General features: G+C 38.0%; 1 protein-coding gene across 1 annotated transcript; it reads left to right on the forward strand.

Annotated features, from left to right (window-relative positions):
• Positions 1-407: 407 nt before the first annotated feature.
• On the forward strand, positions 408-12,927 carry LOC106868600 (WD40 repeat-containing protein SMU1). Its single transcript, XM_014913936.3, has 13 exons — positions 408-443; positions 1,779-1,845; positions 3,222-3,365; positions 4,054-4,206; positions 4,325-4,475; positions 7,264-7,352; positions 7,963-8,103; positions 8,280-8,375; positions 9,243-9,370; positions 10,259-10,360; positions 10,605-10,797; positions 11,428-11,580; positions 12,752-12,927. The coding sequence occupies exons 1-13, from the start codon at positions 418-420 to the stop codon at positions 12,848-12,850; spliced, it is 1,542 nt and encodes a 513-aa protein (XP_014769422.1). The 5' UTR covers positions 408-417; the 3' UTR covers positions 12,851-12,927.
• The last annotated feature ends 305 nt before the right edge of the window (positions 12,928-13,232 follow it).

Genomic DNA, 13,232 nt, shown 5'->3' on the forward strand with positions numbered 1-13,232 from the left:
TCGGCGATCTTTCGATACCAGTACGAAATATCGGACTTTTTCCGTAAAAAGTGTCTTCGGCGATCTTTACTAAAGAAACATTGAAACAACTTTTGTGTTTGTAATTACTTTATAAAAATCAATTTTTTTATAAGAAGTTTTTTCGTTTTTAACGATACTTGACTTATAACTAAAAAAAAATTTCGTTGTTCTTCTATTAAAGAGAAATTCATTATAATGATATATTCTCTTATTCCGGATATCCAAGTCTATTTTTGTATTTTCTCGGATTGTTTTGATTTCATTATCAAAAAGGTCCTCAGTATATATAAAATACACAGAAGGGACAAAGAAACAGCGAGAAAGAGAGCTATTTCGTTTCGCCAGTCCACGTTTTCCCGGTAACCATTCCTGTTTTTTATTTCTTCACATCTCAAGATGGCGGTAGAAATCGAGTCAGCCGAGTAAGTCCACCTCTTTAAACATTCTCTTTTATCTTTTCTTTCATTGTCTTCTAATGTTTTACTTCTTTTACGTCGCTCTTCTTCTCTTTACCCTTATCTACCGACTATTTTACCAACCAACGCACTGTTTCCTATTGAGAATGTTCATTTTCATTTAATAACTTCAATTTAACAGTCACGTCATGTTTTTTCCTCTTTCGAAATAAACCTTCCACCCTCCTCACCTTTCCTCCCTCTCCTGCCCCAACCCTCACCTTTCCTCCCTCTCCTGACCCAACCCTCACCTTTCCTCCCTCTCCTGACCCAACCCTCACCATTCCCTCCCTCACCTCACACCTTCCTCGATTCTCATCCTTATTTCCTTGTCTCTGATTACTATTGTTGTTTATTATTTCGTTTCCGACTGGATGCATTCTACGTTCCTCCAGGGTCAATAAGTACCAGTAATATACTGCGATCGACTTTTAGTACACAGGCACATAATAACGAATGAACCCAAGGCTGCATTATTCAATGTGTCCTTCCTGTTTATTTTTAAAGATGTGTTTAGGGGAGGAATTTGTTGTTTGTAGCATTATTGTGACGAAGTCCCCTCCTTCGTTGGCTGTCAACAATCAGAACAACAACATAAGTTAATGGCGATAATTCTTTATACTGGCACAAGGGGGAGAGTGATAGAAAAGTCAATTAACCAAACACGAACAGTACATCACAAGCCCATCCGAGGATCGTCGTTACTCGAGGCCACAAAAACAATTTGTACATCGCACAGAATAATAAACAAACAGGAGGGGAGGCAATGAACAATCTGTTCCATCACGAAACAAATACTGTGTGCTCTTCTTTACATCCCGGGTTCTAATCTTACTGTGGTCAAATTAGTCTTTTATCATTCAGGGGTTCGATAATATAAAATTACAGTCAGATTATTGGGGTCTATATTGAAGAATTGTTTCCATTCACCCTTTCCAACAATTCGTTATGTCGGGCCCATTTCGCTAGAAATTTTAATAAGTACATCAAAAAAAAAAAAAAAAAAAAGACAAATCTACCAGAGTAAACTATATGTACCTGACGAATGGTACAATCTCTTATGAAGGTGAGAGCTGGTCGCTCAGGGTGTGAGGTGAACTGGTTTTAATTATAGCTGTTTCACAGTGTTTGATATTAGGATTGTGGCACATGGAGAATGGTGATAGGTCGGATGTGCTGGAACTGTATTTTAAAACTTCTGTAGAGGTAGGGATGGTGATGGTGGTGATGTAATCTTGGTATTGTTATGAGAATTGTATTGATGATGATGATAATGATTTTTTTTTTTTTTAATGATTTCAGTGTTGTGAGACTTATTGAACAGTATCTGAAGGAGAACAATCTGTTGAGGACATTAACAGTATTACAGGTAAGTTACCTATTTGCACCTTTCTACATGACTAGAATAAACACCAGATTTTGGTAGTTGTAGAACTGGTTGCCCTTTTACTAGTGAGCTCTTCATTAATATTAGTGTGGATGGCCTTAAATATTTGGTGATATTTAGAATAGACTGAACAAATCACCAGGTTAGGGTTAGAGGGTTAATTTACAGATGTCTCTCTCTGTTTCTCTCTCCAATCAGAGAGTTAACTCACAAATGACCAAGTATCAATGAAAATCAAAACTTATTGTGGAACCTATAACCATATTTTACAGACAGCCACTGCCATCTTAATGTTAATAACATCGATTGGTGTTGGAAGGGCATCCAGCCATAGAGGCCATGCCGAAATAGACAATTGGAGCCTGGTGCAGCTCTCCGGGTGGCCAGCTCCTGCCAAGCCGTCCAACCGGTGCCAGCAGAGAAAACAAATGGTGACAATTAAATGAAATGATGATGATTTTAAAGAAAGAATTTAGTCGTATTAAAACCAAAACTTAGCAACATTACCTTGGAAGTGTAAAAAGGTTTTTCTTTTATAAAAAAGTATATTTTTATTAAATTTTATTAAAAGACCCTTCATTTTGTGGAATCCCTAAATTTTTCTGTGTTACCCACTTTGAGAAACACTGGATTGCTATGCTATCTCTTACTGTGTCTGTAACTAATGGAGAGTTAACTTAAAAATAGCTTAGTCTACCTAACTGTAAATAGGCACCAGCTACTAACTACCATAACTGAACTGCATTGTCCAGTTGTACTAAAAGATACTTGGCTGTACTCATCCCACTAAATCTGTGCCTTTATTAGTAAAAGTAGGGGAAATAGTGGCTTGCTGGCAGTATTTGTAGCAAACAGTGAAATCTGATTGTCAATGTGAGGAAATGGTGGAGTATTTATAGAGTAAACTGTATGATCTGAGGTAACCCGTTAATGTAGGTGAATAGTAGAGTATCTATGTAGTAAACAGCATAATTTGAGGTTGCTAGTGTTTATCAATGTAGATAAAAGATGAAGTACATCATCATCATTATCATCTTTTAATGTCCATTTGCCATGAGATAGTAAATAGTAAGATCTGAGGTAACCAAGGAGGGTCAGTGTGGGTAAATAGTGAGTGTAAACAGTTAAAAAGCAGAGTAAATCAGTTTGGTTTGCAACTTTCATCATTGCAGTTTCTAGTAATATTTGTTTATTTTCTGAGTGTAAATTCCACCAAAGCCAACTTAGTTTTCTCTGTTGTGAGGTTGATTAAATAAATACCAGTTGAATCCTTTGTTTCATGTAATCGACCATTCTGCTCCTCCTAAATTGTTGTCTGTCAATGTTACAAATCATTGTTATTTCTTTTGTTTCAACAGGAAGAGAGTGGTATTTCTTTAAACACTGTAGATTCAGTGGACAGTTTTGTTGGTGACATAAACAGTGGTCACTGGGACACTGTCCTTCAGGCCATTCAGTCCCTCAAGTTACCTGACCAGAAACTTATTGAACTCTATGAACAGGTAAGACAAGGACCTTCTTGTAACTGCAATCCCCTAACCACTGTCACTCACCACAGGAAGTCTCTTCTTCTCCCCCCACCAATCTTACTTCTCTGAACACCTTAAGTTGCAACATTCTCCAATTCTTATGGCGTTTCTTTAGTTTTATGAATTACAAAATGACCTCCACCAATGCTGGTGCCATGAAGAAAATGACCCAGTTCACTCTGTGAAGTGGTTGGTGTTAGGAAGAGCATCCAGCCATAGACACCCTGCCAAAACTGAGACGTTTGAGCATGACATGGTCCTCTGATCCATCAGGTCTTCTCAAACCGTCCAGCCCATGCCAGCATGGAAAGTAGATGTGAAATGATAATAGTAAAGTTAGAGGGTTTTCTTTTGGCGCTGTATGTGGTAGATGACAAAAGGTCATATTGCATGGTAAAATAATGTGAAACACACACATTGGGCTTCCACACAGTTTCCTATTTCTATTGCAGCCCCTGTTTGTTCCATGTACTTCTCAAGATTTTGACTCACTGTTCCCAGGGCTCCGACAATTATTGGTACTACTAACCACCATTTTCATCGACCACAACTGCTTAACCCCTCATGCTAACCTGTCTATTATTACTATTATTATAATAATTATAATTATTATTATTATTATTATTCTCAATTATTGAAATTTTTTTCTTATTTTTTCTAGATTGTTCTTGAACTGATTGAATTGCGTGAGTTGGGAGCTGCCAGGTCCCTTCTCCGACAGACCGACCCAATGATAATGTTGAAGCAAACCCAGCCTGACCGCTATGTCCATTTAGAGAACATGCTTGCCCGGTCCTACTTTGACCCTCGCGAAGTAAGTCTGAGACTTCAGTCCCAGTTTTGCTTAACATTTCTCTGTGTTTTCCTTCCTTCTCTCCTTTGCTCATCTCTGCATCTTCACTCACACTCCTCTATCCCCTTAATACCTCTAGGCTTATTTAGAAGGTCAAACAAAGGAGAAGAGGCGTTCTGCCATTGCCCAAGCATTGTCGGGAGAGGTCAATGTCGTCCCACCGTCACGTCTTCTGGCCTTGTTAGGTCAGGCCTTGAAATGGCAACAGCATCAAGGACTTTTACCCCCCGGTAAGTTTATTGGTTTTTCTTTTACTCCTCTGTCTGTTTCTGTTGTATTACAAATTATTATGATGATACTTGTTAACGCTGTAACCGTGTAGTAACAATAAAACATAACGAAGCAGGGTAGCACTCACATAACAATCCAACAGACTCTCCACGAACCAACAAACGATATTCTGACAAACTCCCAAAACGGCACCTTACAACTTCCTGCGATTAATGCCTACCCTGTCTCTATCTCACTCAGACCGCTACTATTTATAGTCGTTTGGTCAGTCTATTCTCGCAGTGGGGTGTTGTGACTTGCTCCAATAGTTTCTAATCATTGGTTCCACAGTTACTTGTGGGTGTCATGCTCAGTTACCTGTGGGTGTATTCCACAGTTAACAATAGGTATGTCACACAATTACAGGTACATACAGGTGAAATATAAAATATATAATTTAAATTTTCTTTAAATATCATCATATCAAATGAATTATTAGTCAAGTATGCTGAGCAAAATGCTTTGCGGCTTTTCGTCTGTCTTCACGTTTTGAGTTCAAATTCTTCTGAGGTTGAATTTGTCTTTCATCCTTTTGGGACCAATGAGTACTGGGGGGTTAATGTAATCGACTTACCCACTCCCCTGAAATTGCTGGCCTTGTGCTAAAATTTGAAGCCAATAATATAAAAGCAAAATGCCCATTGATATATATTTATGGTAAAAATGCTGTAATTCCGTTCAAATTGTCCATTTTTGTGTGTTTGTGTCTATTTTGCACACAATTTCTCTCCACCGTTGTTGGTATATAAGAACACAAGTAAATAGTGAATGGGTTTGAGTCACGACTGATTGAATCTGGCTTCTAAAAAAATTTTGGAAGAGAAATATTTTAAAAGTTTTCATTCCATTCTTTTTCTCCAACTATTTACTTTCACTATTGACGAATATTGTTACTCAACATTGTTTACACTGCAGACATCAAAACATCTGCTCGAAAGTCCATCAGATGTTACACCTGATGCACTTTTCATCTTTCAAAATTGATTTTAGGTCAAAGGAAATTGATATTTCTTTTAGGATAACATCTGTTTGTATTTTGTTGATATTGTTGATGTCATATTTTGATTATTGTTGATTTGTAAAGATTGTATTTTATTGAGGAAACATTGTGTATGATAACATCAAAACATATATAATATTTAATTTCCAAACAACCAGTATATTCAGCTGTTGTATTTTCTTCTTTTTCAATGCGTTTATGAATGACATCCTTCGCTGATCCTTGTTTTTTTAAACAGATAACCAATCTCTTATCTTTTGTAACTGAGTGATCTTTCCCTAATACACATGAGGATTAGGAGAGTCATGTTACAGTCGTAACAGATGCAAATGCTACACACACTCACCTGTATATATACACAGAGTCTGATCTTCTCTTAAGAACTGGTGGCAAAGGATGTTAAATAGAAATGTAATTAAATTAGTCTCGTTATGTTAGAGGAATGTCTTGATTGTGATGGTTTATATTAAGGATCATCATCATCATTGTTTAACATCCACTTTTCCATGCTGGCATGGGTCGGATGGAAATGTGTTAAGGCAGATTTTCTTTGGCTGAATGCTCTTCCTGTTGCCAACCCTCACCTGTTTCCCAGTGACAAGTGAGGTAGTATTCCACCCACTGACCAGACATGTCTCAGAAGATAGGAATTGAAGGATGCTGCTTGCATGACTGTGATGCTTGCCAACAGCTATCGCACGATGCCAAGGAAAAGAGACACTAATTCACAAACACACACACATACACACTTATCTACATATGTATATATAAGACAGGCTTCTTTCAGTTTCCGTCTCCCAAATCCTGTCGGCACAGGGCTATAGTAACAGTCACTTGGCCAAGGTGCTACACAGTGGGACTGAACCTGGAACCAAGTGGTTGGAAAACAACCTTCCTAACCACACCTCCACTTTTTCACTGATTGTCCAATATTGAGTCAGTTGACCATTTTTGTTTTCCATCTTCAGGAAATGCGTCTACCCCCTCCCCACTCCTGAAATACTCGCACCTTCATCTCATCACACAATAATGTCTTTTTTTTTTCATCTTTCCCTTTTTTTAAGCCTGGTATTTATTTTATTGGGTTTTCTTTTGCTGAACTGCGAAGTTAAGGGGATGTAAACGCACCAACACCGGTTGTCAAGCAATGGTGAGGGACAAACACACACACACATACACAGAGGACAGGCTTCTTTCAGTTTTTGTCTACCATATCCACTCACAAGGATTTGGTCAGCCCAAGGCTATAGAAGACACTTGCCCAAGGTGCCACGCAGTGGAACTGAACCCAGAGCCATGTGGTTGGAAAGCAAGCTTCTTACCACTCAGCCAAACCTGTGCCTCACATATTAGCCTTTTCTTATTTCCAAATCTACTGCAACCTATTTTTGAACTGTTTTGAAGGTCACCCATTGTTTCTATATTTTCTGGACACAGTTAAGAAGTTTGTTCTAAAATCACAAGGTACTGGGTTCAATCTCACTGAACAGGACCTAGGTAAGAGTCTTCTGTTTTAGCCAGAGATTGACCCAAATCTTATAAATGAAATGACGTAAATGGAGACTGTGTGGAATCTTCTCAGCTAGACTCTACATGTAATTTAAAAGTGCAAGCCTCATCACACAGTCTGCCTTTAAATTTAGGACACAACTGTCTGGAACATTCCTCCTGGTCTGGTTCTTACTCAGTGAGTATGTAGCTCTGGAATATTCTGCAAGAAAACCAATCTGAGATCTGTTTACTTTCAGGGACCACAATTGATGTATTCCGTGGTAAGGCAGCTGTGAGGGAACAAGAAGAAGAGAAATATCCAACACAACTTGGCAAAACTATCAAAGTAAGTATTTTCCTTCTTTTCTTCATCTTCGGTGGAGTGTGTTCATTTTCTTGACCTTTGGAAGTATGAAAGGAATAACCAGTTGAAATCATCTGTGTTTTTGTACTATTGAGATTTGAACTCACTCACATGGAACTCAATTTTTAAAAGGCATCCTACTGATTATCCTTTTTCAAGAGTTACTATTAAAATAATAATAATAATGATAATCCTTTCAACTATCCCCCTCCCCCAGGAGGGGGATAGTTGATTACATTGACCCCAGTACTCAACTGGAACTTAATTTATCGAGCCCGAAAGGCAAAGTTGACCTTGGCGGAATTTGAACTGAGAACGTAGCGACAGGTGAAATACTGCTAAGCATTTAGCCTGGTGTGCTAATGAGTCTGCCAGCTCACCACCTTAATGATAATAATAGTGATAATTATTTCTAATTCTGGTACAAGGCCAGCATTTTATTTTCTCAAGTACTTTATTTTCTCAAGTACAGAAGGACAAAAGACTAATGATTGAAACAAATGATTGAAACAAATGAAAGATAAAAGATAACAAAAACCAACAAAACAGTCGTACTTGTTAAAATCTATAAATCTGTTTCTCTCATTTACAGTTTGGTCAAAAAGCCCATGTGGAATGTGGTCGATTCTCCCCAGATGGTCAGTTCCTTGTAACCGGTTCTGTTGATGGCTTTATTGAAGTCTGGAATTTCTCAACTGGCAAAATCAGGAAAGATTTGCGATATCAAGCCCAGGTAAGAGTCTTGTATTGGACGTCTATTGATGATTTCTGTGACAGCAAATCATTATTGATAATATCTCCCTCTGTCAATCCGTCAAAAATGACTGACATTATTTGTGTCGATAATATTCATGTATCTCTTTACACCAAATGATGCAAGTTTAAGTGCCATTTTTAAAAATATTTCAGGATAACTTTATGATGATGGATGATGCTGTGTTGTGTATGTGTTTCAGCAGAGATTCTGAAATGTTGGCCACTGGTTCACAGGATGGGAAAATAAAGGTTGGCCCCCATTCCACTTTTTTTATTATTGTTGTTTTTCATCAGTTTCTAAAAGGAACTATAAAAATAAACCATTTAATGATTTTTTTACATAATTGAAGTGAAGGGACTAAGTTGATGATGTACTCCCCTACCAACTTAGAAGCCTTGAGTTCAAATTCACTGTTAGGGTTTTATTGTATATTTCAGCAGAAAACATAACTATTGATCAATGAATAAATCCAAAGTTTTTGGTGACATTGTCCATTATATACAGAATTGTCTCCCCTGTCTTTTTTCACAGGAATTGGTAGTTTAGAAAAATAGTTTTCCTCATTGCTAAATTTATAATTTTAGTTGAGAAAAGTTGGGTGAGAAGAATCAAATGCAGGGGAGTATCCTACATTGGTTTGGACATGTGATGCATATGAACGAAGACAGGTGTATAAAGAATTGGTTGTCACTGAATGTGGATGGTACTTGTGGGAGAGGGAGACCAAGGAAGATCCCCTCCTCCAATGTCCCCCTCCCCTCTCAAAGATTCCTTGTCTTGCAAGATACTTGATGACCCCGCCAGTGCTGCTGTCACTTAAAAAGCACTCAGTCCATACTGTAAAGCGGTTGGCATTTGGAAGGGCATGTAGCTGTAAAAACCTTGCCAAAACTGACCTCAATTGTGCTGATGCCATGTAAAAAGCACTCAGCCCACTCTGCGGTGTGGTTGGTGTCAGGAAGAGCATCCAGCCATAAAAACTATGCCAAAACAGACACAGAAGTCTGGTGCAGTCGATAAATTGAGTACCAGTGAAATTTGTGCCTGTTGTAGATGGGATTATTATTATTATTATTATTTTACACTTCCATTGTATTTCATTTCAATTTTGACAGGTTTGGAAAATCTTAACAGGTCAGTGCCTGCGTAAATTTGAGAGGGCTCACACCAAAGGTGTAACATGTGTGACCTTTTCTCGGGACAACAGCCAGCTGTTGAGTGCCTCTTTTGACCAAAGTATCAGGTGAGTCTGCTTTCTGAACACTGTTGTATATTTTGGTATTGGTTTATGGAAAGGCATGACTATCCTCTCATCACGTCTCTTTTGAAAATATCCCTCACCATCATGTGTGTGTGTGTGTCTGTATTTCCATATATACACACACATATATATATATGAGAGATCATCATCATCGTCGTTTAATGTCCGCTTTCCATGCTAGCATGGGTTGGACAATTTGACTGAGGACTGGTGGACCAGGTGGCTACACCAGGTTCCAATCTGATTTGGCAGATATAAATGACAATGGCACAGAACTTCATCAGCTTACATCTGTTTCTTCCATAAGATGCAAAGCACTGTTCATCAAGTGCTTTATCACCTTATAGCTCTGTTGGAGCTTTAAAACATTTTTTAAAGCTCTGACAAAGCTATAAGGTGAATCACAAGCACTCAGCTTATAAGTACATTGCATATTGTAGTAGAAACAGCTGTAAGTTAATGAAGTCCATTATATATTTTCTTGTTCTCTCGTCATTTATATAATCTTTTATTATGCTCTGTACTTGACTAAATGCTTTATTCTGAAGCTTATTAATATTGCACATTATACAATTGCCAAAGTAATATCATTTAGTGCACTCAGAAGAAATATATGAGATAAGATATTTACAAAGTCGACCAGTTTCGCTTCTGTTGATTATGACTAAATAGTTAGTGATAATGTTATAATTTATAATTTCATGCTATCATAATTTTTTTATTCCCTGTTAGTAGGAAAACAGGTTTCTATACACATGTGCATGTTATGCATTCGTATATATATATAAATATATATATATATATATATATAGATATATATATATATATATATGAGTGAGAGATATTTATGTGTGTGCTTTATATTTTCAGAATTCATGGTTTAAAATCTGGTAAAACTCTCAAAGAATTCCGTGGCCATCTGTCATTTGTTAATGATGCTGTATTTACCCAGGATGGATACCATGTCATCAGGTGATTTGAACCCTAAACCCTGTTTACTGCTGTTTGTTTGCCCCCATATATTTTTAAATACAAACATTGTTATGCCAGTTTTTTTTAATCCTGTAAAGGATGACAGGGTTTCTGGTTGTGTTAATGGAAGCAAGAATCGACCCTTTCATCCTGTCTGGGTTGATAAAATAAGTACCACTCAAGCACTGCCCCCCCCTTGTACTTATAGTAGGAAGAATTATTATTGTTGTTGTTGTTGTTACAGTGCCAGCTCTGATGGAACCATAAAGATCTGGAATGTCAAAAGCACGGAATGTCAGAATACATTCAAGTCCCTGGGTGGTTCCACTGGGACCGACATAACAGTCCACAGTGTGCACCCGTTGTTACGTAACATGGAGCAGTTTGTTGTGTGTAACAGATCCAATACAGTGGCCATCATGAATATGTCTGGACAGGTAAGTCTTGTTTATCACTCAATCACTCACCTCTCTATTTTTCTCTGTCATTCACTACGTCCACTGACCTGTCTTTCTAACATGTTTTCTCTTTTGTGTGTAGCTAGGAACTGAGTGTTTGAATGAGGACTGGTCATCCAGATGGTTGCACCAGGCTCCAATCTGATCTGGCAGAGTTTCTACAGCAGGATGCCCTTCCTAACGTCAATCACTCCGAGAGTGTAGTGGGTGCTTTTACGTGCCACCAGAATGAGGGCCAGTCAGGCGATTCTGGCAATGACCACACTCAAAAGGTGTTTTTTACATGCTACCTGCATAGGAGCCAGTCCGGTGGCACTGGCAATGACCACGCACATGTGCCAGTAAGGCAACACTGGCAATGATCATGCTTGAATGGTGCTTTTTATGTGCCACCGGCATGGGTGCCAATCCGTGGCCCTCGCAATGATCACGCTTGGATGTGCTTTTAATATTCCACAAATATATATGTGTATAGGAATTGGACAATATATATAGATTATGTACATATACATGCATACATACACCCACATACATCTGTAAATACACACACACACATATATATATATATATATGCAAAACATGTTATGTATGGCTATTTTCTAATTTCAGATTGTTCGTAGTTTCTCAAGTGGTAAACGAGAGGGTGGAGATTTTGTGTGTTGTACCTTGTCACCTCGTGGAGAATGGATCTACTGCGTGGGAGAGGACCGAGTGTTGTACTGTTTCAGTATCACCACTGGCAAACTGGAGAGAACCTTGACGGTAAGGGACGGGGGTTGATTTCCCCTTTGCACAACACCCATACAGCACAAACACCAGCTTTTCCAGATAATAGATCTGCTGACATTGGGTGGTGGTGTGTGGAGGAAGGCCAAGTATTGCACCAAATGTGTGTAATATATTAATCACGCTTGTATTAACAATGGATGGCTGACAGGTGGAGTGCGATTGAAGAGAACAAGATAGGCTGGCTCTTACTAAAACACGCATGTATATATCCACACATACACACACACGTGTACTATATAATGTGTTAGTGATTGATGTGTGTGTGTGAACACTGCTTTTTATGTGTGTGCATATTTATATAATTGTATATTTGTGTATTTTCTCATATGCATCTATACATGTGCACACACTTGTGTGTGTATATATATGTGTGTGTGTGTGTGTGAGTATCTAAAGATATATACACAGATACATACATACATACATACATACACATATCTACACACACACACATTAAATAAACAAGATGTAAGTGTTAGATAGCATTATGGAATCCAGTTCCACACCATTTGTTAAAAGATTATTTCATGAGCGTCATTGCATATTTGAAGAAGATTTTCTGTTTTTATTTCATTTCAGAAGGTATGCATGTGTGTGTGTGTGTGTGTGTGTTAGTTCATACATTAGCACAAGCTAGAGATTTTTCTCACAATTATTTCTATGATATTTATGGAAAGCTCTCCAGCATGCCAGCTCCTATCAAACCATCCAACCCATGCCAGCATCGAAAACAGACGTTAAATGATGATAATGATGATGATGACTGAGTGTATATTATGGACAACAATACAGACATGGATGTGTGGTTAAGTACTTCACTTCTGAGCCATGTTGTTTTGGCCCCACTGTGTGACAATTTGACAAGATGACCTATACCTGGGCCAACCAAATCCTTCAGTGGAATCTAAAAAGCCTGTCTGTGTGTGTGTATGTGTATGTATTTATGTATACATATGTATGTGTATTTACATATATATATGTATTTACATATATGTGTGTGTGTATTTATGTGTATATGTTAGACTCATGCGCACACACACACACACACACACACACACATGATGGTGGCTGTGTTTGTGGTCATTCCTCGACATGACAACACTGTTACCAAAACTAGTTTTGTTTTCTATTTCTCTTATTCCAGGTCCATGAAAAAGATGTTATTGGTGTTGCCCATCATCCTCATCAAAACCTTATTGCCACTTATTCTGAAGATGGTCTCTTGAAGCTGTGGAAGCCATAAAACAGTCCCACATTCATTTTTACATTCTTCATTTTAGTTTTTCATTTCTTTTTTTTATTAAAATTATGAGGAAATTATTTTTGTTGTTGTTATTTTCTTCTTTTTCTTCTTCTCCTTATCATTATGGCAAGTTGCGTCAGATGAAATACTTTGCGAGAGACCTTTGGCAATACACCGTGTTTGAGAAGACCTGTGAAGCCAAGTGAGATTGTAGTCGTGGCTGATGCTGGTGTTTCGTAACTGGCATATAAAAAGCACCCACTACACTCTTGGAGTGGTTGCCATTAGGAAGGGCATCCAGCTGTAGAAACCATACCAAACCAGACTGGAACCTGGTGCAGCTCACCAGTTTTCGGTGAAACCATCCGATCCATGCAAGCAT

The sequence above is a fragment of the Octopus bimaculoides genome, chromosome 14 (assembly GCF_046866305.1).
Source record: "Octopus bimaculoides isolate indiv1 chromosome 14, ASM4686630v1, whole genome shotgun sequence".
Classification (NCBI taxonomy): Eukaryota; Metazoa; Mollusca; class Cephalopoda; order Octopoda; family Octopodidae; genus Octopus; species Octopus bimaculoides.